General features: G+C 34.4%; 1 protein-coding gene across 1 annotated transcript; it reads left to right on the forward strand.

Annotated features, from left to right (window-relative positions):
- The first annotated feature begins 20,338 nt into the window (after window positions 1-20,338).
- Window positions 20,339-22,252, forward strand: LOC132304543 (premnaspirodiene oxygenase-like). The gene is made up of 2 exons (XM_059802274.1): window positions 20,339-21,300; window positions 21,417-22,252. Exons 1-2 carry the CDS (start codon window positions 20,407-20,409, stop codon window positions 22,035-22,037), a joined length of 1,515 nt encoding a protein of 504 aa, XP_059658257.1. The 5' UTR covers window positions 20,339-20,406; the 3' UTR covers window positions 22,038-22,252.
- Window positions 22,253-27,635: the final 5,383 nt, after the last annotated feature.

Raw genomic sequence — 27,635 nt, forward strand, 5'->3', positions numbered from 1 at the left:
CTAAAATATAAAATTAAGATAGATGCAAAGACTGAAATACCTTAGCTTAGGTGCTGAAATGTGCAACATTTAAGCACTTATCACGCCCCCAAACTTAGATATTGCTAGTCCCTAGCAATAAACTACAGCATGGAAATGAAACAAACATATATACGATTATGAACTAATAAAGCAAATAAAGATAACACCACTTTCGTAGGGATCACGGTTGCATTTAGCATATGCAACAAGCCTTTTAAACCCCTAGGTTACCCCTAGTGGACGAGTGAAGTCTCGTGAGGGTTTACAGAAATGGTACCCACAAACATCAACAGCTCTTTCTCACTTGAGAAGTAACGACACATATTAAACAAGTGTTGAAAGTAGACTACCTCAAGTATGCAAATTTCTGCCATTTCTAAGCTATTATCAACGTTTCAACATCATGTAAGCAAAAACGGTCCTCCACACATCAATTAATTAATCATGCAAATTGAATCAATTATATCATCCTTTTAAGTGAACCGGCATCAAAATGTGTTGCTATCCTAGCAAATCAAAGTAATGGCATAGCCTTACCCTCAAACTAGCATGCAGATATAGTACCAGACATCAAGACATTGAATGAACCTTGTTATTTAATCAAACATTCTTTTTTTTTTATTGATTTCATTTTTTATTTTTATGTATGACCATGTGCAATGTCCAAGTTCCTTAAGCTCTCTAATCACCCCATGTAACAAGCGTTGAGCCAACGACTCCCAAACCAGATGGTCTTAGGGCGTTAAGTGTAAAGACACTCCTAAGGGCGTAATGACTCGGAATGGCTAGGCTACGAACTCAAACTAATCATACATCTTACATTCTTCCCTTGTCTTCCTTTTTAATCAGTTGACATGTTGAAAGAATGCAGTTTTTTTTTTAATTTATTTCTTTTCTTTCCTTTACAAGGTCATTTTATCAAGAATGAAAGCTTTCAAAGCATACTAGCTCAATTGGAACAAACCAAAACAATAATCAACTAAGCATGTACCCCACAAATTGAATGCTAGTGTGCGCAAGTGCAAATGTAGAATTCTAGAATCAACTCTCAAAGCATTTTCAACCAACAAGATGATGTGTACCACAAAAGCAAACATGATGTCAAAAATAAAAATTTACCCCTAAATGGCATCCTAGAGCATACAAGAAGTATTAGACTCTAACAACTTGTTTTTTAAAGGCACTATGCTTCAAAAGTTCAAAATCATTGCCAAATATATCTCAAATCTCAATCATGCATTTAAAACTCAACTTAAAGTAGAATGTAACAAGGCTACTTTACCCCCAAACTTAAACTGCACATTGTCCTCAATGTGCAATGAGAACAATGAAAGAAATGGAAAGAGTATACCGTGATGGCAAAAGTTAATGACGTCCGGTAATGATCCATGACGAAAGAGGTCTTCCCCAAACTTGGATGCAAAAACCTACTAGAAAAGCCACACTAGCAACTCACATCAAATATCAAATGGAATAAGTAAAGCATACATTCCAAAACAATATAGAATAAGATGTAAAGAGATATGATATCAAGCCCTTTGTAAAAGATGAAAACATGCATAACTAAGCAGAAGGGCATAACGGGGACACATATTTTTGAAATTTTGGTGATATGTTTTTTTTTTTTTTTTTAATTTCAAGAATGGGATTGATTTCCCAGTTTTTTTTTTTTTTTTTTTTTAACACAAAGAAAAATATTCTAAACTAAAAAGAAAAAATATATATTCAACTAAAAAGAAATAAATATATACTAAAATAAATCAATTCAAGTTTTTTTTTTTTTTTTTTTTTTTTTTTTTTTTTTTTTTTTTTACCAAGGAAAAGAACATGTATATACAACCAACAAAATAAAATAAGAAAAATGGGCTAAGTTTAACGTCTCTAGCAAGACGGAATGTTACTGAAATTTTATTTTATTTTTATCAAAAATAAATAAAGAAATAAATAACTAAAAACACTACTACAAATTCTACTTAGCCTTTTTTTTTTTTTTTTTAAACATCAATGCTACTCTTTTTTTTTTTATCTATTTTTTTTTTTAATAAATCAATTCAAAAATATATATATATATATATATATATATATATATATATACTTTTTAATTATTAAAATTTTTATGTTATGTTTTTATTTTTTTATTTTTTTTTTTTGTTTTTTTTTTATTATTATTTTATTATTTTAATTTTTTTCTTTTCTTTTTCTTTTTCTTTTTTTTTTATTTTTTTTAAATTTTTATGTATCAATTGGAACGGCGAAGCCAAAAGCTCGCCGGAGAAGATGAACAGCCGCGACCGCTGTTGGAAGAACCAACCGCCGGAAATCGTGGCCGGAGAAGAACCAGCCTTGTTTGCCGGCGAAACCAAGCCGAGATCGCCAGAGAGAAACGAACCCGCGACGCCGGAAAAATGAACCCAGTTGCGACCCAGCAGCAATCGGAGAAGAACCCAGCCGCTACGCCGTTGGATGAACCAGCAGCAATCGCCGGAGAGACGACGCCGATGCAGCCGTAAACCAGCCGCGATCGCTGGGAGAAAAGGGATGCCGATGAAGCCGAGATCGCTGGAATATGATGCCGATGCAGCCGCGACCTCGCTGGAGAATAACGAGCCGCGAACCCACCAGCCGGAATTACCGGCTAACGAACCCAGAAAACGGCAAACGGCGTCGGAAAGACGAACCCAGATGCGACGCAGGAAAGCAACGAACAACCGCGTCATCGGATGACGAAACAGATCGCCGGAAAGATGAACCCAGCCAAGAGAAGAGAAGAGCGAACCGTGAGGGTTGGACAATGAAATTGGGTTTAGAGATTTTTGGGGGAAGAAGCAGAATTTCAAGCAACAGAGAGAAATGTGTGGCTTCAAGGGCTAAGGTGCGATCGATCTGCTTTAACGGGGATCGACAATTTTAGGCAAAAAATGTCCCCTTCACTGTTTAATAAGAAGGGAGAAACATAAGTAAAATGGGATCGATCCGTTTGGACGGGGATCAATCCACTTGACCTAATTTTTTGTTGCTCTCTGCCAAGAAAATGGGATCGATCTCCTACCCATTTTGGGGATCGATCTTTCTTTTTTCTTTTTCTTTTTTTTTTTAATTTTTCAATTTTTTTTTTAAAAAAATAAATAAAAATAAATAAAATAAAAATAAAAATAAAACAAAACAAAACTAAAAAGAATATATACACTAAAATAAAAAATAGATAAAAAATAAAAATAATAATAATAATAATAAATAAAATTGAAATAAAATCACATACCAGCCTAAATTAACTAGTATATATTTTTTTTTTTACCTTTTTTTTTAATTTGTTTTTTTGAATAAAGCAAAACTAAAATGAAATATATATACTAAAATGAAATATATATATACTAAAATAATGAAAGCATGTAAAGAAACAAAATGAAAGAAAAATAAAAAAAAAAAGGAAAAAGGAAAGTAAACAAGCACTATACAAGGGGTAAAAGATTTTTTTTTTTTTTTTTTGTTTTCTCTGGGCGATGGTCACCCAATGCCGGGTGAATGATTGCCCGACACCTGATAGGCAAAATTTTTATTTATTTATTTATTTTATTATTATTATTATTTAAAAAAAAAACTACAACAAAGTATGTATAAGCAAAATAAAAATGTAAAGAAATAAAAATGCAAATGAAAAACAAAAAGAAATAAGGGAGAAATAGAGTTGTGAAACTCTACGAAAAATACTAATATTTAACGTCTCTAGCAAGACGTTGGGACAACATGCTAATCAAAAGTATCAAAAACGGAAAATGAGACATCCTCATTAATCCGTTTGTCTATCTTCCCAAGTGGATCCTCTCTCATAACAACAAATTCATCTCCTAAAAGAATGGCTTGAAAAGAAATGATGTAAGATGCAATTTGTTTCCTTTCATCCATGGTCTTGAAAATGAAATCAATAATGGGTGGCCTTGCACTTGGCAAGGCAATGTCTTTCAAAGACTCAATTGAATTATTAGGGAACGCACTCTTTTCATCCATTTTCTCTTCTTCAATGATCACCATCTCTTCACTTTCCAAGTTACCTATGGAGTTCATTAGAAAGTTCACTTCATATGTGGAGTTTTCGATGTCAAAACCACATCCTTCATACATTTTCAAAAGGCACGCCTCAAGAGGGTCGTTGGAGATAATAAAAGGAAGGTTCTCTTTTACAAGTTCTTCCTTTTCCTCTCCTACCTCTATAGTGGTCAACAACTCCTCACTCTCTAAGGTATCAATTTCCTCATGTTCAAGATTACAAGGAATGTCCTCATAATTCAATTTATGCTCTATTGGATTAGTCACTAACTTACTTGCCTCACCCTCTTCTATTATCATGTTTTGCTCACTTTGATTAGTCATTAATTGACTTGCCTCTTCTTCCTCTTCCTCTTGATGAGAAAGAGTACTTGCAATTTCCTCCACTTGAGCTTTTAGTATGGCTAGCCTATGAGAATGAGAATTAATAAGCTGTTTCTTTTCATTAAGTTCATCAATTAGAGCTAACATTTTATTTTCAAATCCGGGAGAGTAAGTTAATGGAGATGGTTCCTCATAAAATGGTGGGGGAGGGTAGTAGTCATAAGAGTGATCAAGTCCATTATATGATGATGATTCATGAAATGCATTGGACTCACTCTCATAAGGATCATGATATGATGGAGATGCATAAGGATAAAGGGTAAAATTTTCCTTCAAACTTGGATCAAATAACGGCTCCATTCATATTCACAATCCAAAAACCATAAAATAATTGCCTCGACAATGGCTCATGCATATGACAATGAAAGTAATGGCCTCGACAAGGACCTATGCTTAGATAAAATATTTAAGCATTATGAAAGCCTCAACAAGGACTATCTCGCAAGCATAGAAAAATGAACAATTAGGGTAAGAATTGCTTACAAAGGTCCTTAAGCAACTCCAAATTCCAATGATTGCTTTAAGCTCCAATGTTCACCTTTCTTGTATCAAATACCTAATTGCACATTAAATGAGAAAATAAAAATAAAAATGACTTAAAAGTAAACAATCAACAAAGAACTAATGTCTAATTCAATTCTTTAAAAACAGTTAGATCCCCGGCAACGGCGCCAAAACTATGGTGCGACCGAGCGTGTGAACAAAATAATGCACAACACTTTAGGTTTAGAAATAATGTCAAGTGGGCACCATATTTTAAAATTTATAAAACCACTAAACACTTATACTATGGAGTATGAAGTGAGCAGGGATCGTCCCAAGAGATCTAAACAATTATAGGTTTTCCAGAATTGAATTATACTTTAGTGCTTCTGTGATTGCCAAAAGGGTTTTGTTTGTGATTAAAACTAATTTTAAACTAAATGATTGCAATAAAGAAATAGAGTTTAAGAGATTGGAAAGAGACTTAGAGTGTAGGATTCACCACTAAGCACATTCCCTAACTCACTCACTTTCAACTAATTGGGGAAATAATACTATGTAATCTATATGTGGCTAACAAGAGCAATGAAAAGTGTAAACCATCAATTTCAAGCATGAATCAACTACCTAATGACAATTAAACTAAGTGTAGTGCAATTCACCCATTCAAAGCATGATTTATCAATCCAAGTTACAAATTTAACACACATTAATCTAGAAGATAATGCAATTGTGACAAAAAGTATGGAATTCAAACATAAGTATGGATGGTCTACTTACCTAATAATTGAATTGCAATTAAATTAATTAAACTTAAATTAAACTAATTAAACATGAATTTAAAACTAATTAAACAACAAATTAACCTAAACATGTAGTACCATCCATCAAATGTAAGCATTTTTCATCAATTTGAAACACAATTACAACTAAGCAATACCATGCATAGCCATCACAAGAATCAATTAACAAAGAATTCGTGTGTAAAATTTGTTTATCAATCAACCGCACATAAGACAATATGAGATTAATACAGATAATCAATTGGAAGAATTTAATTCATAATATTCAAGACTATACACTAATTACATAAATTAATCCCCAAAAAGTATGAAAAGAGAGAGAGAATAGGTTACATGCTTAGGGTTTATCCAACCCTAAGTAGAAGAATCAGCCACTCATGGTTGATGGAGTCGAAGATAGGACAATCCCCATCATCTGCTTCATCTTCTCTGAACTTTTCTTCCAAACCCTAGCCTGTTCTTCTTTTTCCCTTTCTTCGCGTGTTTTTCCAGAGAGAAAATACGATACTACGATACAGAAAAAAAAATAAAATAAAATAAAACTCTTTTTTTTTTTTCTCTAATAATCTTTTCCTAAATAAAAACTAAAACTAACCCTAATCTAATGGCTCATTGGGCCTTAAGTAACAATCTCATTAAAGCCCAACAGTTCCCAAAATGAGCCCAAAAATTAAATAAAAACTGTAATGTTGCTAAGTCCTGGGGGATCGATCCCCCACCCTGGGGATCGATCCCCCCAGAGTTGACAAATTCCTTTAAGCCTTATTCAGCTCCATTTTTGCCCCGGGCTATTTGGTTTGCTTCTCTATCTTTGGGAACATCATCAAAGGCCCAAAATTGACCGCTTTGTGCCATTGTCTGAAAATTTTTGCTTAACTCCAAAAAGGCTTAATTGGACCTTTCTTAGCTCATTTTAACTTTATTGCCCTGAATACACATAAACATAAATTAGGACTAAAATATAAAATTAAGATAGATGCAAAGACTGAAATACCTTAGCTTAGGTGCTGAAATGTGCAACATTTAAGCACTTATCACTATTACTAATGAACTTTTATTGGAAAAAACATTCACCACATTTCACGCCTCAAATGTGCTCTTACAACAACAATATCGAAAGCGTAGATTTAAAAAATATTCAGAGCTGATATCATGTTTGCTTGTGGCAGAGCAAAATACTGAGTTTTTGTTAAGAAACCACCAGTCCCATCCAACTGGATCGACACCGATCCCTGAAACATATGTTGCCTCATCCCGTGGTAGTGGACGCGGACGTGGACGTGGTCGTGGTGGTAGAAATGAATATGGTCGTGGTAAAAATAACTACCACAATAATGAATATAGTCGTGGTAGAAATCATTCTTATTACCGTGAAGGATATCAATCCTCACATTCTCGTAATCAGAGATCCACACCATATCCCAAAAAGAGAGATTATAATGAAATGAGACAAGTAAAAGGGAAGGATGTGACTCAACCTCCCAAAGCACATGATAATACTTGTTATCGGTGTGGCATGATAGGGCATTGACAAAGTATTTGTCGTACACCTAAGCATCTGGCTGAACTTTACCAAGCCTCAATGAATGAAAAAGGGAAACAAAAGGAAATGAATTTCCTTGATCATAATGAGCCAGTTGATACCACAAATCTAGAAATGAATTTCATTAATCATGATAAACTAGTTAACATCACAAATCTGGATGTATCAGATTTTTTTGAGGACCGTGATGAAAGGATAGACTTCTTGATTGGTGATAGATATGTCCACACCAATTAATCCTATTTCTTTTCATGTTCTGTCTACTATATTTTTATTTTCCTTGTATTAAAGTTTTTATTTTCTAGTTTGTATTAAAGTTTTTTTTGTTATAAAAGTTTCTTTTCTGATAAAGAAATTTGCATGAATAGGAATGGATCTAACTAATTCCAAAATAAATGGAGAAAATATATGTCTTGCAGATAGTGGACCGACACACACAATCCTCTGAGATCAAAAATATTTTTCTCACTTAACTCTGACAGACGCTAGTGTCAGTACAATATCAGGTCCCACCAACTTGATTGAAGGCTCCGGACGAGCCAACGTCATTTTACCACATGAAAAAAGATTATAAATCAATGATGCCTTATATTCTACAAGATCTCGGAGAAATCTGTTGAGTTTTAAAGGCTTGCGTAATGGGTATCATATTGAGACCGCAAATGAAAGAAATGTGGAATATCTCTACATTACTTCTATTACCTCAGGCAAGAAGCTGATATTAGAAAAACTCCATGTTTTCTCTTCTGAGTTATACTATACAACTATTAAGACAATTGAGTCAAATGATGTGATACATAAAAAATTGTGTGACCCAAAACTTTTTATGCTTTGGCATGATCGACTTGGTCACCCAGGGAGTACAATGATGCGTCGAATTATTGAAAATTCACATGGACACCCATTAAAGGGTCAGAAAATCATCTTACCAAATAATCATCTATGCACCGCCTGCTTACAAGGTAAGTTGATTATCAGATCATCCCCTTCAAAAGTCATTGCTGAATCTCCCCCATTTTTACAACAAATTCACGGGGATATATGTGGGCCAATTCATCCACCCTGTGGACCATTTCGCAATTTTATGGTTTTAATTGATGCCTCAACACAATGGTAGCATATTTGTCTGCTTTCTACCCGTAATGTTGCATTTGCTAGACTCCTTGCTCAAATCATTAAATTACGGGCACACTTTCTTGATTACCCAATTAAAATAATCCGTCTTAATAATGCCGCTGAATTTTCTTCTCAAGCTTTTGATGATTTTTGCATGTCAATTGGAATTAATGTTGAACACCCTGTTGCACACACTCATACTCAAAATGGTATGGCTGAATCTTTTATTAAAAGACTTCAGTTAATTGGTCGTCATTTGCTTAAGCGAACAAAATTATATGTTTCTACCTGGGGTCATGCCATATTACATGCCGCATCATTAATTCGTATACGACCAACTACTTATCATAAGTACTCACCATTGCAACTTATTTTTGGTTAACAACCAAATATCTCCCACATACGAGTTTTTGGTTGTGCTGTATATGTTCCAATTGCACCACCCCAACGCACTAAAATGGGTCCTCAACGTAGACTTGGAATTTATATTGGTTTTGATTCTCCATCTATTATTAGATATCTTGAACCCCTTACAGGTGATGTCTTTAAAGCACGATTTGTTGACTGTCATTTTGATGAGACCGTTTTCCCACCATTAGGGGGAGAAAAGGCACAGCAACAACGCGATCTTATTTGGAATGCCCTGAAATTGTCTCATTTCGATCCTCGCACAAACCAATGTGAACGAGAAGTTCAGATGATCATTCACTTGCAAAATGTTGCAAATCAATTACCAGATGCATTTACTGATACAAAGAAAGTGATAAAACCACATATACCAACTGTAAATATTCCAGCTCGAATTGTTGTCCCAGAGGGACCTTCTATTAGTAATGCAGCAAATGCATCTAAAACACGCCTGAAGCGTGGCAGACCAGTTGGTGCAAAAGATACTGCTCCTCCTAAGAGGAAATCACAAAGAAAAGCTGGCACTCCTGAAGAGGCCACCAAAAGAGCAATAGATATTATTGATCAATCTGAGACAATAGCCTTTGATAAGTGTAATGACCCGGATTTTTTGGATAAATTTTTTCCGTTGTCTTTTCACTTCCGAGTTTGGTTTCTTGTCGATTAGTGTCATCTCGAGTGCTCTGAAGTGATTTCTGAGACTCTTTTCTTTGGATTGTCAACTTCCGTTGAGGACCAAGTCATTTTCATATTTTTCGTTTTTCGACACTATTCACTTTTCGTCCTTTTCCCTATTCCGTCTTTTTCCCTATTTCGTCTTTTCCTCGTTTGGCACTTTGTTTGCGTAACCACACTTCTTGTGTTCGGAGTTGGTTTCTGACTTCACATATCTTCATTCCCAATGATTTCTATGAGATACGTATCTTTACTTTCGTGAGAAAGTACTCTGGTTGCTCCCGGTGTCCATAGGGGCATAAATGCAAAGTTCTTTGGAAACTTTTTCTTTTCTTGGGGTATTTTTCATAAATATATTTTGAAGATATTTTATTTCAGGGGTATCTAAGAAAATATCTTTTGGAAGATATTTTCATTCTGGGGCAGTTTTGCAGTTTTCACTTTTTGGAGGGGTCATTGTGCAATTAATGAAAGTTATTGCTCAATGCCTTATTTTGAGCCTGGATCCTCGTACGGGATTCATTTTCACATTTCGTCGAGTCGTGGACTCTTAGAATTTCCTCCTGGACGATGTTTTCCAGTTTCAGGGTTTCTGGCCCCGGTTTGCGCCAAACTTGTTTTGGGCATAACTCTCTGCTCGGGACTCGGTTTTCGATGCCGTTTCTTCCGTTGTTCATATTTTCTCATTTGGAATATTTTTTGTTCATGGAGTTTTGCCATTTGAGCGCGTCTGCGTGAATTCCACTTTTCCGGACCCGGCGGGGCCCGTTCGGGGCACTTTTTGAGTTTTTCTATAATTAGGTCTTAGAAAGAAAAATCAGATTTTTCTCTCTCTCTCCTCTCTCATGGCCAGTCCAAGCTCCATCCATGGCTGCCATCTTCTCTCTCCTCTTTTGGACTTTTTCCCTTCATTAAAAAGTGGTGATGCATTTGTGTTTATTGCTCCCCTCGGCGAGGCCTTCGATTCCAACTAATTGGAATCTCGTTTTGGCCATTTCTTGAGTTTGGGTTTGAAGTCAAGTTGTGTTTTTGATGGGGCTTCCTTGGGATTCATGTTCGTGATGTTGTCCCCGACAAAACCTAGGAGTTTCGTCGGATTCGAAGCCGATTTATTTTGGTGGGGATTTGAGATTTCATCTCAAATGGAGGTAGGGAATGTTTTAGGCTTTTGTGTGTGTTGTATTGAGTATTTAGCATGATTATACAACTTATATATGTGCCTTGTATCAAATCTAGAAAGTTAGTAATTTTTATTTCTTTGTATAAGATTTAAAATTCATGATGATATATAACTTTGATTTGAATTGTGGCATGGTAGAAACTCTTGTTTTAATATGTTGGTTAATATATATTAATTTGGGATTAATTAAATAAGAATTGCTCTTTTTAATTAATATTTATCTTTTGTGAAAGATTTAAGTTCATGGCCATACCTTGCATGGAATTGAGTTGTGTTATGCTTCTAAATTAAGTTTTGGCATGTTTGTTAACATACTTTAATTTGAGAGCATTTGGTTGAGTTTGAAAATCTAGAGACTTTAATTAAGGGAATTAATTAAAATCTATTTTGGTGGTTTCATGGGCCTAATTAAGCTTGTGTGTGAATATATGTAATGATCATGATATGTCTATTAACATATATTAAATTGAGACCAATTGGAAATGATTTGAAATCTAGAGAGTTTAATTATTTTGATGTAATTAAATTCTATCTTGTGTATCCATGGATCTAATCATGTTTTAGAATTTGTTTCTATTTTAAGAGCATGGATTTAGACTTGTGATGTATTCACTAGATTGTGTTATATGCATTGAAGATCATTGTTGTTAAGTTTATATTCATGAGAGTATGTTTCTAATATGAATATATTATTGGCTTGTGATTTCGTAGCATTACGGATATGAAATGCTTATTGAGAGTTATATTGCTAACTTGTTGCTATGTAGTGGTAATATATATAAGTTATGAACTTATTTGGCTTATTTTGGAATCTTGGAACATTGTTGAGTTGAGATGGCTAGGGTTTGGCTCTAATACGGAACGTGAGTCCTCTAAGTCATTGAGATAGTGTGCACTTAGGGTGGTCTTCCCTGTGGGTTAGTACCCGGAATAACCATTGAGGTCTCGGCAGAATTCCGAGCGTGATGTCCAAGTCTTCCACTGTTTGTTTTCGCATTCAATTCCAAGTTGACAATCATGTTTACCTTGTTAACTTGTGGTTTTGGCTATTGGCGATTTTGATGTTGTTAAGTACATCCATACTAAATTACTATATTTAGTTGATTTCACACTTTTAGATTTCTAGTTGATAACCTAGAGAATCTATGTCTTGAGGTGTGGTATTAGATATTCTAATTATGCTAAATTGTTATATTTAGTTGATGTTGCATTTTAGACTTCAAGTTGATAACCTTGAGAATCTATATGTTATTACTTGCGTAAGCATGAACCTATGTTACTAAAATTGCATGAATGAGGTGATTGATGCTAGAAATGATCTTAGGTAGCTAGGATGCTCCTTGAGTCTCACCTTTGACATAGACGTTAGGTGGAATGAACCACAATGATTAAATCATGCAAACTTGTAAAACGTAGGTCGATGCATGCTCATTTCCTACGAGTAGCTTTATGTTACTCACTCCTACGATACTGGGGCATATTTCAGGTACAAAAATCAAAGTTGAGGTCTTCATTATGCTTGGATGACTTATGGACTTGAAGACTTTCATTTTTGTGAAGGTTGGCTCGGAAGGCCAATTGTAGTCTTAATTGTCAAATGTGTATATTTGATTCGAAACTTGTAATGTGTGCCTAAGCACACTTTTGATTCTCATTTTATGTATATGACATGAGGCCAAGGGCCAAACTTCTTTTAGAATCACATTTATGTCATGGATGTTGATTTTTGCCCTTAATGAGATTATATGAAATTCATGCGTTTTGGTACGCTATTTTGCACTGGAGCATGTATTGTGTGTGAAATTCGTAATCTACAATTCATTTAACATGTATGAGGTGTGGCCAAAGGCCAAACGGTATTTTGAAGTAATTTCATAGTTTTGAATTCCAAGTTTTCATTCCAATTTACATTTTTGGCATTTTGGCCGTTGGGGGGTCATATTTTGCATCGGCCATATTTTTGGGCCATGGACCATTGTAGTACATCTTACTAGGTAAGTTACGTTTGCGTGCGTGGTCGTTTCTGGGCAAAGCTTCTTTTTTGGTGAAATGAGCCTCCTACGGACTCATTTTACACTTTTAATGCATTTTTTGACCTAAGGGTATTTTGATAATTTTCTTTGAGAAATAAATTCCGTTCTTCATATGGTTCAATAGAAAATATGATTTTAGGGGGGGTTTCTTTTTTGTGTTTTTCTAGAAAATGTCATCTTGGCATCGGAAATCGCATCCGAAATTCAGCTCTCAGTTTTTAAATTTAGCAGCTTTTTGGACCCTCTGGACCAGTTTTCTTGGGAGGGCATTTGGGCATTTCACAGTGCGTATTTTTCCCGAAAATGTCATCTAGGCCCTCAAATTTCCATTTTTCCCGGAAAAACCCCTGCTGCCAGGTTTTTGGGTTGCATTTTACTGCTCTCTTCACATGTAAACGGTTACGAGGGGTTTCGTAACCGGTTACATGTGCATGGGCAGTGTTTTTGGCGAGATTTTTTGCCTCCTAACCGGTTAGATGTTCTTGGGTTGGCACTTTTTAACCGTTTTGCCCCTTCCTTTTCCGTTAGCCATATCTTCTTCATCCAAACTCCAAATCAAGCGATTTTTGAGTCTAAGTTCATTGATTTTTCATTGTCTTTCCAATGGTGTGCTCGGTGGCACCCACTTTTAAGCTAGAAATGACAATTTTGCCCCTAGATTCATTCTTGTTTGTTTTTGAAATGTTGCTTCCCCATTTGATTCATTTGGATTCCGTGACCTTGTTGAGGGTCATAATAGTGTCTTAGAGCCATGTTGTATCTCTAGAGACTGTTGTTTTGTCTTTTACTTTCGCACTTCGGATCCGTTATCGGGTCATCTTTCGGTTCATCACTGGCGCACTGGGTTAAAAAACTTGGGCCGTCACAATAAGGCAGAGGCTTTTGATGAGTCTCAGGTACCTAAAAATAATGAAATAATAAATGTTGATGAGGCAAAGGCAACAGATGATGATATGGCCCTTGATGAGGCACATGCCCTTGATAAGGCACAGGTACCTGAAAATGATGAGATCTCATTAAATTATGAAATGAGATGGAATAGAAATGAAATTGTTGTTAACAACATATTCTCATATCTTGTTGCTCTTGATATTGATAATGAGGATCTGAAACCTCAAAACGTCGAAGAATGAAGACGAATAAATGATTGGCTAAAATAGAAAGAAGTGATACAAGCAGAGTTAAATTCATTAGCTAAACGTGAAGTATTTAGACCAGTAGTCCAGACACTTGAGGGTGTTAATCCTGTTGGGTACAAATGGGTGTTTGTACGAAAGCGTAATGAGAAAAATGAAATCGTGAGATACAAAGCTCGACTAGTAACTCAAGGTTTCTCACAGAGACCTGGTATTGATTATGAGGAAACATACTCCCCTGTGATTGATGCATCTATTTTTAGATTCATAATACATTTGGCAGTCACAAAAAGATTGCATATGCATCTAATGGATGTGGTTACAGCATATTTATATGTATCACTAGATAGTAATATTTATATGAAAATCCCAGAAGGATTTAAAATGCCTGAAACGAAACCACGTAATATGTACTCAATAAAATTACAACGATCCTTATATGGATTGAAGCAATCTGGACTAATATAGTATAATCGCCTTGGCGATTACTTACTCAAAAAAGGGTATGTGAACAGTCAAATTTGTCCATGCATTTTTAATAACAAATCAAAATCTGGTTTTGTTATTGTTGCAGTATATGTTGATGATCTGAATCTTGTGGGAACATTGAACGAGATCAAAAAGACGGTTACTTATTTAAAGAAAGAATTCGAAATGAAAAATCTCGGAAAGACAAAATTATGCCTTGAGCTGCAGGTTGAATATTTTTCGAACGGTATTCTCATCCATCAATCAACATATACAGAAAAGATTCTGAAACATTTTCATATGGATAAAACCTATCCATTGAGCTCTTTAATGGTTGTCCGGTCACTTAACATCAAGAAAGATCATTTTCGTCCTCGAAAGGATGATGAAGAACTCCTTGGTCCTGAAGTGCCCTATCTCAATGCGATTGGTGCTCTTTTGTATCTTATAAATTACACAAGACCTGATATAATTTTTCCAGTCAATTTATTAGCACGGTACAGTTCTGCACCAACTCGTAGACATTGGAATGGAATCAAACACATACTGCAAAATCTTCGTGGCACAACTGATATGGGCTTGTTTTATTCGAAGGCACCAAATTCTCCATTAATTGGATATGCAGATGCCGGCTATCTCTCTGACCCACATAAAGCTTATTCACAAGCAGGATATGTGTTTACCTATGGCATCACTGCTATATCATGGCGATCTATGAAACAGACAATGATTGCCACTTCTTCAAATCATTCTAAGATACTCGCAATTTATGAGCCAAGTAGGGAATGCTTTTGGTTGAGATCAATGATCCAACATATTCGAATAACATGTGGTCTCTCATCAATAAAAGAAAGCCCAACAGTATTATATGAAGACAATGTGGCATGCATTGCACAGATAAAAGAAGGGTATATTAAAAGTGACAGAACCAAGCACATCTCACCAAAATTCTTTTATGCACATGAACTCTAGAAAAAGGGTGATATTGATATTCAGAAGATACGTTCATGTGAAAATCTAGCAGATCTATTCACTAAAACGCTTCCAACTACAACATTTAAGAAGCTGGTGCACAACATTGGAATGAGTCAAATAAAGGATCTTCAAGGTTGATCTAATGAGGGGGAGCAATTGATTAAAGAGGTATTGGCATACTGTACTCTTTTTCCTTCGTCCAGGTTTTGTCCCACTGGGTTTTCCTGGCAAGGTTTTAATGAGACAGTTTTAATCTATGCAATACCATTTTCAAATGCATAAGAATACTGTACTCTTTTTCCTTCGCTAGGGTTTTATCCCACTGGGTTTTCCTTAGCAAGGTTTTAACGAGGCATATTCTTAGTGTAATTTTGTGGACCCCAAGGGGGAGTGTTATATATATATACACGTGTGTGGGGTCCACGAATTGATTAAGTCATCCATGTAATCATAGTTTTGAGGCTTACAAAGAAAGATAGCTTTGGAGGCGTACAGAAGAAGCCAATTTTGAAGCCTATAAAAAGCATTGTGCATGTACTAATTTTGAACACAATTTGAATGAAACGTTTCATTCTCTCTCAGTCTCTCTTTCGTTCTCTCTCTCTTTCTCTCTAAAGTTTTAATTTCATTTCTTTAATAAGTATTATATTCTATATATATCTATACACACATATATTTATTACAGAGTTCACTTTCTCTCGATCTGTATATCAGTTTTTGATCTGAAAAAAAAAAAAAAAAAAAAAAAAAAAAAAAAAAAAGAGTTAATTTCACTCACACCTCCTCAGGTTTGGCCAAATATCAGCCTCAAATATTTTTCGAAAATAACTATCACTTAAGTCCATTTTCGTTTTTTCGTCATGATCTCTGTTAAAAACATGGAAAAAGATAACTTTGCCCCTAATTTTTTAATCACATTTATTCCAAAATATAAAACAAGCCAAATGACTATTATACCCCGAATTATATCATTTAATTGCCAATACACACTATTTCTCTCTCCTCTTTATCTGAAGGACGCTTCCTATGTCTCTCTCTATCTTCTCTACAGATACACAAAACCTTCTAAAGTCCAAATTTCGTACCGTCAAGCCGAAGTTCTAGAGCCATCCACATAAATCACTGAGCAAATCCATATACCTTTCATCCAACTGCGTACCGCGGATCAACTGCTCTCTTCTTGCATCCTTCTCTTTATTATCAGCTTCCAGCATCAAAGCCCTTTCCACCGCTTCAGAGTAAACCTTAATGAACTGTATTGTGATCAACGGCCTCATCCGATCATTAAGACCAGAAACAAACTTCCGAGTCTTGTTAACTTCATCTCTCACCATTTCTGGAGCAAAGCGAGAAAGTGAAGTGAACTTGTTTTCATATTCTGCCACTGACATGCTCCCTTGGATAAGGTTATGAAACTGGTCTTGTAACTCCCATCTTTTGGAAAGCGGAAAGTACTTTTCATAAAACAATTCCTTGAACTTGTCCCAACTCATCTCTTCTATCTTGTATCGGCTCGTAACCGACTTCCACCATAATTTAGCATCCTTAGCAAACTTATAAGTAGCTAGGATGATCTTCAAATGATCCTCTGTCACATCCATAGAAGTCAATTGAGTTTCAACTTGCTCCATGTAGTCATCTGCTATCATTGGATCCGCACCGCCCTCAAACATAACCAGCATCAGCTGAGAAAACCCCTTAATAATCTTGAGACGCTTCTGAGCTGGCGTCTCCTCAACTTAAACTATAGGTTGTGGTGCCGACTGCGACTGAGCAGCAATCGTTGCCCTCACGACATTTTGCAACAAACGATTAAACTCCAGTGCCACAGAACCTTCACCCACTTCTACGGGTGCTTCAACATTATCCCTCCTTGCGGGGACAACTCTTGGGGGAATCAAGTCCCTTAGAAGTGTGTCCTCATCATTTAGCTCCTCCGGATTGGAGCTGGAGCTCTCGCCAATATCACCCCTAGTCGGTCTAGGGCCAACTTCCCTGATTTCCTCACGCCGTGACATCGTTCTATAAAACAAAGGAACCAATTCAATAACAATAACACTAAGGTCCAACCGTGAACAACCCAACGCAAAAACATACTGTACAAACATTTAGCATGTAATATTATGCAATGAACACATTAATGTAAGCATATAAACACATAAGCACGTAAGCAAGTAAGCAGTTAAGCATGCTTTTTCACATAGCAAAACACTTTTCCAAACAAGGAAATAACAATGCAAATGACTTCCCCGACAGCCCTAGGTAAGCCTCTACCCGTCGTCCTAATGGTATTCGAACCATCGCTCTAATACCAAAATTTGTAACGACCCTAAACTAAAACTATTTATACAAAAATTTCGGCATGACCTCCCCTAAAAGTGGTCCTTCAACAATCTGTCCCAATACACAAAACAAAAAAATATTTACTCCAGCATCCCATTCATTACACCTCAACATAGTTCCTCTCATGGTAGAACATGCACACACCAATTAATCCAAATTATTATAATTACAGTCCCAAAATACATGGTTAAGATCCAAAGTCCATGTCTTACAACGTTACATGATACAATTACATGGAAATATATACCATAATTCCATTAGTTTCATTTACATTAAACAAAAGATAAGTTCGTTCTTAAATTACAAGGCCATGACTACTAACTTAGTTACATTTCCACAACTATGAATATACGTAGAATGGTCAAAATACAAAATAGCAAACAACCTACTAACAACTTTCAAGTTTGCGGAGGATTGTCATCCGCCGTTTCTTTGCCATGACCTGAAAAAAATAATAAGTATGCAGGGTGAGCTATATGCTCAGTAGGTGACACTTTAGACACGCATCTTATGTCCTCGTGAATCCAAACATAGAATAGGTCAATAGGAATGGGGATCATACAATATCGGGATAATACAACATTCCAATCAAACTCAAGTACAACAATGCAATGCCATGAAATACGAATGCATGCCGATGTCGCTCCCCATTTTCACATTTAAAATCCATCACTTTCAAACTGTTAATATAACCCGCCCTTTGGTGACCCCGCAGCGACACGAGAGGAGGATTGGCTAGTGTCCCTGACCCTTGGTAACCCCGCGGCGTCATTATGAGGCCCAGCTAGCTCAACCATGCTAGGGCGACTCCCTAGTCCCCTCTAGGCTATATTAACACTCTGGCCCTTTGGTACCCCCGCGGCGACCGGGTTTTCCAAAATCACTTTCATCAAAATACTTTTCCCCGAAACTCCCTATTTTCATTTCAAAAACAATCTTCCCAATCATATCTCATGGTATGCATGTACATCATGTTCTTAATGCCATGGAAGTGAAGGCTTTCACATTATACAATTGTGCATACATTACAAGTACTCTAGGGAAATTACACATGCCATCCCATATCATTCTAGCAAGTTTTACAACAATATAAGCATGGTAAATCAATTTATCAGACAAGGAAATTAGTCAAATAAACATGTTCTCATACAACTCAAGGAGCACATTTAATCATAACCTCACATATAACACTTACATCATCTTTAATACAATTAATTCAAAAATAAGCATGCTTTTCAACAATTTAGGAGGTATAATTCACAAAAGAGCAAGAACATCATGAGTTAAGGGCCCCTACCTCAAGATTGCACAAAACCCTTAAAATGGGTCTTGAATTTCGAACTCCAAGAAGGGCACCAAATCTGGAATTGTTCGTATGGATGCGTAGAGCTCGTCGTGGGCTTCGTTTTGCCTCAAACGGCACCTTAATCCGATAAGAGATGAGAGAGAAATTAAGCCTTGAAGCTTAAAACCATAAAAAGAAAAAAAAAAAGCCCAGAGAGCTTCTGGAATGAGAGAGAAACTGATACGCAGAGAAGAAGAAATAAATCATTATATTGGCTTATAAATCATGTGGGCCCCACAGGTGAATAACATTTTATTTAACTTTAACATATATATATACATATATATATAAAAAGTTAAAAACATTACAAGTTAGCACTCCTCTAAAAATAAATGGAGTAATAAATTTGAAATTTTTGTCAACCAATTAATTCCTAAATCATACAAATCTACCCATCTGAAAAAACATAAACATGCAATAAGCAATTTTCACAAACCTAAATATATATAATTCAAATTAAAACTCTAACAAATTGTGAAATAAATGAAGCAAAAACCTAATCTTATATAGAGGGTAAACATGTCATTTGAAGCATTAAAGAAATAATTAAATTGGTCAAACCAAAGTCAAAGGGTAAGAATATCTTTTTACATGTAAAAAGTGGTCTAACACACCTGTCAACTAACTTTTGGGGTGTGAGTAAAATACGGAATAAACATTTGTAATGTGAGTGATAGTTATTTTCGAAATATGTTTGAAACCGATATTTGGCCAAAAGGGGTGTGAGTGAAATTATCCAAAAAAAAAAAAAAAAAAGGAAAGCCAAGAAAAGAGAAAGAGAGAAAAAAATGGATTTAATTGGATTCTACCTTGTTAGAGAATTTGATTGTGTGTGTTTTAATTTTTTATTTTGGGACATGTGTCAAATTTTGATAAGACCACGTCAAGTTGTAGGATAAAACTTATCTTGATAGGGCAAGATCCAAGCATTACTCAAATAAGATATGACAAATCAATCCAAATATTAATTTTTATTTGATCCTTTGTCCAATAATTAATGGTGTGAGATATATATAACACAAATTATATCATTACATGGATCTCATTTTGTCGTTAGTGTAGACTTTCCCCACTTCATGTGGCAAATTCAAAGTAAAAAAATATATATATTATAATAAAAATAAATTTTAAAAAGCTAGTTGTGCTCTTAATGTCCATACCAGAGATCTGGCATTCCACATGGAATTTAACATATATTATAATTCCACATGGAATTTAATTAACATATATTATACGTAAAGTAAATGGATTTGTTTTACTAGTACTTGTTAATTTTTATAGACAAATGGAAATCAAGCTTTGATTTTATTTTGTGTTACCCTTGAATATTAGGCACTACTGATCAGCTAGCTTAATTAACTCCTAGTTCCTAGTATAAAAGCTGACGAAGTTTTAGCAGTACTCAACCCAAACAACTAGCTTTTGAGTTTTGCAGTTGAGCAACCAAATATGATGCTCCAGCTTTTCCTAACTTTTCTTCTTTGTTTGTTATTGATTGTGAAACATTGGAAGATGAAGACATCTAAATACTCAAAGAAGCTACCACCAGGGCCATGGAAGCTACCCATTATTGGTAACTTGCACCAACTGGTAGGCTCTCTTCCACAACATGCCTTGAAGGCCTTAGCCAAGAAACATGGACCCTTAATGCATCTCCAACTCGGTGAGGTCTCGGCTGTTGTCATTTCCTCACCCGAATTAGCCCAAGAGGTGTTGAAGCAGCGTCAACTCAGCTACGCGCAAAGGCCTCAAATTCTTGCTGTTGAGGTCATGTCTTATGATGGCTCCAGCATTTTCTTCGCGCCCTATAATGACTATTGGAGACAAGTGCGAAAGATATGTGTCACTGAGCTCCTAAGCGCTAAACGCGTAGACTCATTCAAATCCGTCAGACAAGAAGAAGTGCAGAATCTCATACAATGTATTTCATCTTCCCGGGGCCTTCCCATCAATATGAGTCACGAGATATTCTCACTGTCAAACAGCATAATTTCACGCGCCGCGTTTGGCAAGGCATGTGCAGATCAAGGCTTGTTCATAGAAACGCTTGACGAAATTATAAGCTTGGGAGGAGGTTTTGGTTTGCATGATCTGTTCCCTTCACTTAAAATCCTTCATTACATTTCCGGAACGAAGCCTGTCATGAAGAGGTTGCAAAGGAAAATGGACAAAATTCTAAACACCATTATGAATGAGCACAGAGCCAAAAGGAAACACATAAATGATGTACTAGTTGTGGAGGAGGAGGAAGATTTGGTTGATGTGCTCCTCAACATGGAGGAGGGTAGTACCGGTGCTGATAACTTCTCCCTTACCACTGACAACATAAAAGGTGTCATTTTGGTAAGTAATGTTCTACACAATTCATTTTGAATTTTATTAGTTTTTACTCCTACACCTACTATATATATATATATAATGATATCTTCTTTGTTTTTTTTTTTTTTTTTTAATTTCAGGACATTTTTGGAGCAGGGAGTGAGACCTCTGCATCAACCATGGTATGGGCAATGTCAGAGATGGTAAAGAACCCGAGAATAATGAAGAAGGCACAAGCTGAAGTTCGAGAGGCACTCAAAGGAAGGAGCAATAATATTGATGAGAAAGTTATTCATGAACTAAATTACTTGAAATGCATCGTCAAAGAAACTCTGAGATTACACCCTCCAGGCCCTTTGTTACCAAGAGAATCAATCGAAAGAGATGAAATTAACGGATATGAGATACCGGCAAAAACCAAGATATTGATCAACGTGTGGGAAATGAGCACAGATCCAAAATACTGGGGTGACGGAGATTGCTTTAGACCAGAGAGGTTTGTTGATTCATCCATGAGTTTTAAGGGAACTAATTTTGAATATCTGCCATTTGGAGCAGGTAGGAGGATATGTCCAGGCATTTCATTTGCTATTGCAGGCATTGAACTTTCACTTGCTCAGCTGCTCTATCATTTCGACTGGAAAGTCCCAAATGGAAGCAAGCCAGAAGAACTCAACATGACTGAGACATTTGGAATAAGTGCAAAGAGGAAATATGATTTGGAGTTGATTGCCATTAATCCCATGTCCTCCATTGCTTGATCAGAAAACATTTTTACTAGTATTATGTATGAATTAAATATCACTAGTGTTGTTGGAGACAAGAATGTGAGTATTCCATCTTGAATGTAATTCAGTTGATCGATCGATCACGTTGGCCTTGTAAAGATTGTATAACATATAGCTGATCTACGTACTGCCATTTCAGATAACTTCCTTCTATTAATGCATTGCAATTTGCCTTTTTTTCTTTCTAATGAGAACTGGTTCTGGCTTTGAATATTGGATAATTGACGAGAGGTTAAGCAAAAGCTTAAAAAAAATTACAATGGTTAAGCAAAAGCTTCAAACTAAGAAAAGTAGGGAGTAGGTTATTATTTTTCTTATTCCAACTCAATGTGTTCTTACTCTTCAATCAGACTAAACATTTTTACAGTCATGAGTTGCAACACCCAAAAAATTTCTCACTCCTGATTTTCAAACCGGACACTGATTGATACGCTGACGTTGACTTACAACAGTCTGCCAAATAAACAAACCTTTCCCACCATTATACTAACTGTTTTCTTATTGACTTTTATGGACTTTTCTCTTTCTATTGCTCTGTTTTATTTATTTTTTTCTTCTTTTGTTTCTTTCATTGGTTGAGGTGGGTTCATGTACAGTGTTCTACATCAATAATTAATGGAAGAAGTTGAATCAACTGACGTAGTCAATCAAACAATCACAAGCAAACACAATATTTAATATAATTTGGTACAAAGGAATTTACATAGTTTAGTGTGTGTATATATATACACACAGGGACGGATCAATATAATTTGAGACTTTAAGGAAAAAATATAAAAATGACCTTTTAATATCTTATATATATATATATATAATCAATCTAATTAATCTTTCTTATTACATAATTGATCTTAGAGTCATACAACATATACTTAATGAAAAATGAGGAAAAATATGTCAAAAATAAGGAGGAAAAAAAAAAAAACAAAAAGATAAAAGTTAAAATAAGAATATGAAAAGTTTTACAAAATCTGGAGAGAAAAAAAATGTGAATGAGGAGCTGAATAGGTAAGATAAAGATAGAAATCTTTTAGCCCCTATTAGATCTCTATTGGTTAGGTTTTAATAATCAATACAAATAAAAATTTTAAGTAGGTTATAATATAAGGAAATAAAAAAAAATTAGAGCCTTTCTATTAGACAGAGTTTAATAATAAGAAGGAAATAACATTTTTAGGAAGATTATAATATAAACAAATAAAAAAAATTGAAAGTTATAATATAATGAAATACAAATTTTTTGGGCCTTTATATTGGCTGAAGTGATAATAGGAAGGAAATAAAATTTTTAGGAAGGATATAATATAAAAATATATATATATATAATTGAGGCCTTCTTATTGGCCGAGGCATTAGGTTTCCTAAATCGCCTAAGGTCCGGCCTCTCCTGCAAGCATATTGATAAGATTAAGACCTGTGTGAAATTATTAGAAGACCTAAGACTTAGTATGATTGTTAGTATTAAAGCAGCCATACCAATATAAAAAGATACAATAAAGAGTTGTGTAATTACAAACATATCCACTTATATTTTTCAGTCACCTTGTGCATTCTGGACTGAGTCCATATTCTCCCTCTTCATAATTTGCATGGTTAAGAATACGCGCATATTTATAAGACTAAAATATGCCTGAAATTATTAGAAGACCTAGACTTAGTATGATAGTTGCATAAGCCCTACCAATATAGAAAGATACAATAAAGAGTTGTGTAATTACAAACATATCCACTTATAATTTTCAGTCACCTTATGCTTTCTGGACTTGGTCCATATTCTCCCTCTTCATAATTTGCATGGTTAAGAATACGCGCATATTGATAAGACTAAGACCTGCATGAAATTATTAGAAGACCTAGACTTAGAATGATAGTTACAGAAGCCCCCACCGATATAGAAAGCTACAATAGAGAGGTAGCTCAATTTAATTTGGGTCTTAGGCCCAAAATAAAAGGTGATTTTTTCAAAAATATAAATAAAATTAGTCATAACTCAAAAACAAAATATACAAATATATAAACTAATATACACACAAATTTATAATAATAAAAATTAATAAAATTAAAAAATAATTAAAGAAAAAGAATCATTGAACCTGATTTAGAAAACCCAAATCCCTACCAATATAAAAAGATACAATAAAGAGTTGTGTAATTACAAACATATCCACTTATATTTTTCAGTCACCTTGTGCTTTCTGGACTGAGTCCATATTCTCCCTCTTCATAATTTGCATGGTTAAGAATACGCGCATATTTATAAGACTAAGACATGCCTGAAATTATTAGAAGACCTAGACTTAGTATGATAGTTGCATAAGCCCTACCAATGTAGAAAGATACAATAAAGAGTTGTGTAATTACAAGCATATCCACTTATAATTTTCAGTCACCTTATGCTTTCTGGACTTGGTCCATTTTCTCCCTCTTCATAATTTGCATGGTTAAGAATACGCGCATATTGATAAGACTAAGACTTGCATGAAATTATTAGAAGACCTAAACTTAGAATGATAGTTACAGAAGCCCCCACCGATATAGAAAGATACAATAGAGAGGTGGCTCAATCTAATTTGGGTCTTAGGCCAAAAATAAAAGGTGATTTTTTCAAAAATATAAATAAAATTAGTCATAACTCAAAAACAAAATATACAAATATATAAACTAATATACACACAAATTTATAATAATAAAAATTAGTAAAATTAAAAAATACTTAAAGAAAAAGAATCATTGAACCTGATTTAGAAAACCCAAATCCAATACTTCTACAAATTTTTCAATAGAATAAAAATGCATTTATAACAAATGTATACTTGTAAAGAGATGGGGAGGACAAGACTTGCTGAAAAGAAGAAGATAAAACATAAAATAAAATATAAAAAGAAAAAAAAGAATAGAATATGGAAAGTTTTTTCCATTTTTCCAAACAACAACGTTAAATAGATATTTAATATTTTAGTATTGGTGTAACTTACTCCAAAATATTTTTAGTACTGGTGTAAAAAAATGTGAAAGAGAGACAAAGAAATAGGGGAAAAAATTATATTTAATCATACAATATTTTTTTGGGACTAATATTAAATTTCTATATTGGTTAGGATTTATTGTTAGATGTAAATGAGAATAGAAAAAGGGAGGGGAAAAAAAGTTAAATCTTTGGGGCCCAATATTAAATTTATGTATCAATTAGAGTTCAATGGAACGAAGGAGGAGAGAGAGGAGAAAAAAAAAGAAGTTATCTTATAATATAAATATTTGAGGCCTACTATTAAATCGGAATGAATGGGGAGAGAGAAAAAAGAGGGAAAAAAAAGTTATTTTAGGATATAAATATTTGAGGGCCTAATATAAAATCGAAAAAAAAAAAAAAAAAAAAAAAAAAAAGACTTTAATGCCTAATATAAATTTTTTATATTTATTAGAGTTTAACCATATTAAGAAATAATTATAGTATAACTTAATATAAAAAAAAATTAAAAAATTTGGGGCCTTACTATTAGCTGGGGCCTTAGGCGACCACCTAAGGCTCGAGCCGGCCCTGTATATATATAGATAGATAGATATATTTCATTATGATTTCATAAAGATATCATAACACCATCATGTAATATGTATATGTATATGTGTGTGTGTATATACATATATATCTTTTTATCGTATACTATTCCACCAGCTTGACTCTTCACAATTAGTGTCAACAGTATTTTTGCTACTCTATCAACTTATAAACTACCTCTACCCATCAACTCTTTCGCAAGACTGCATTTCTCTCCATCTCATAAGTGTTCATCCATAACCTACGTACCTATTTATAGAATTCCAAACCCAATTTTTTGTTAGAGAATAACTACAATTCTTTAGAGTCCAATACTTGTCTAATAAAATATTCTTGACAAAATACAGCTCTAAAATAGAAACTCAATTAAACTATAAATTTGAGACACAAGTCTCAACAATCTTCACATTGACTCTAATTTAATTAAGCCAATTATCACTTCCTACAACACTGATCAAAACAATACATTGCATCTTCAATCTTGCACACAAACCCAATAACTCTGAATGGACTTTATCAAGATCCTCTAGAAACTATGATTGTCCACACTGTACGCTACTCAATTAGTCAAACCTCCAAGGCTCTCGCCTAATTAATCAAGCTCCATGCCTTGAAAACTTATCTTCATCTCAAAACCATCTCTAGAGGTCATTTCGTTCCCAAAACACACGTTACTTAAACGTCAATCTTTTCATCTCAAACCTCATTTTCATCTCAAAACCCACTCTAAAGGTCATATTCACTAAAAGAAATACACATTTTCTTCAACGTCACTCTTTTCTTCTCAAACCCCATTTTCTTCTCATAATCCTTTCTAAAGGTCGTTTTCATTCAAAAAATACATTTTTTTCTTAAACGTCACTCTTTTTATCTCAAAACTAATTTTCATCTCAAAACCCTCTCTAGAGATCCTTTTACACTTTCAAAAGTCGGCTTGAATAACGTCTTTTTACATCTTAACTTGAGAAAAAAGATTTTATCAGATAACTCAGGAATAAGTCTAGATGAAAAAGTATTAACCGAGACTGTAGCCAATCACAATAAATAACACAGGCGAATTAGGATCTTGAGATAAGAACTAGAGAGTAAAGAGGGGTGAATAGGTCTAATTCCAAATTCGGGCTTTTGATTAGGGCATATTTTTTACATATTTTATTTCCAAAATTATATTTGTTAGTACTTTATGGTATTTTATTTTAATTAATTAGTATATTGTTATGTCTTTATAGTATCTTTTTATTTTTTTTATAACAGAAAACGTTTTCTATTTTTGTGAAGAAAGAAAGAAACATAAAAAAGATATTTCTTATATTTTCGACACTGCTGAGCAAAAACGTTTCCACTATTGTTATTACATATATGATGTTCATTTCAAATAAAATGTATGTTATTCATGTTATATACTAATGATATATATTAAACACTAATAAAAATTATATTTTTAATATATAATTAAAATACTAAATATTAGTGTAAATTATTTTTACACTAGTATCATATTTGGTTGCTCAACTGCACCAAAGCAAAGGTGGTGAGTTGAGTAATTGTTTAGATATTATTATCCTTTTATTCAACGTCCACTGTGATGAGTTAGAAATTTGTGAAACGTAAGTGGGACACACATTCATTACTGACCTCCAATAATTCTCTCTCTATAGAAATTGATTTCGAAGAATTTGGTCCAATGGAGCATATGTCCAGGCATTTCATTTGCTATTGCAGACATTGAACTTGCACTTGCTCAGCTGCTCTATCATTTCGACTGGAAAGTCCCAAATGGAAGCAAGCCAGAAGAACTTGACATGACGGAGACATTTGGAATAAGTGCAAAGAGGAAATATGATTTGGATTTGATTGCCATTAATCCCATGTCCTCCATTGTTTGATCAGAAACATTAATTATTATTATGTATGAATTAAAATATCACTAGTGCATGTTGTTGGAGACAAGAATGTGAGTATTCCATATATTTGAAGAAAATAATTAAGTATAGAAATTAAAACAAGGATTTTAA

This window comes from Cornus florida, unplaced genomic scaffold, assembly GCF_030987335.1.
Source record: "Cornus florida cultivar Cherokee Brave unplaced genomic scaffold, ASM3098733v1 CherokeeBrave_3.0.0_Hap2_Chr04, whole genome shotgun sequence".
In the NCBI taxonomy this organism is placed as follows: domain Eukaryota; kingdom Viridiplantae; phylum Streptophyta; class Magnoliopsida; order Cornales; family Cornaceae; genus Cornus; species Cornus florida.

Excerpts from the sequence above, each read along its gene's own strand:
- LOC132304543 (XM_059802274.1), top strand. The coding sequence starts at position 20,407 with ATGATGCTCCAGCTTTTCCTAACTTTTCTTCTTTGTTTGTTATTGATT. Across the intron at positions 21,301-21,416 it reads ACATAAAAGGTGTCATTTTG|GACATTTTTGGAGCAGGGAG; the intron begins GTAAGTAATGTT and ends TTTTAATTTCAG.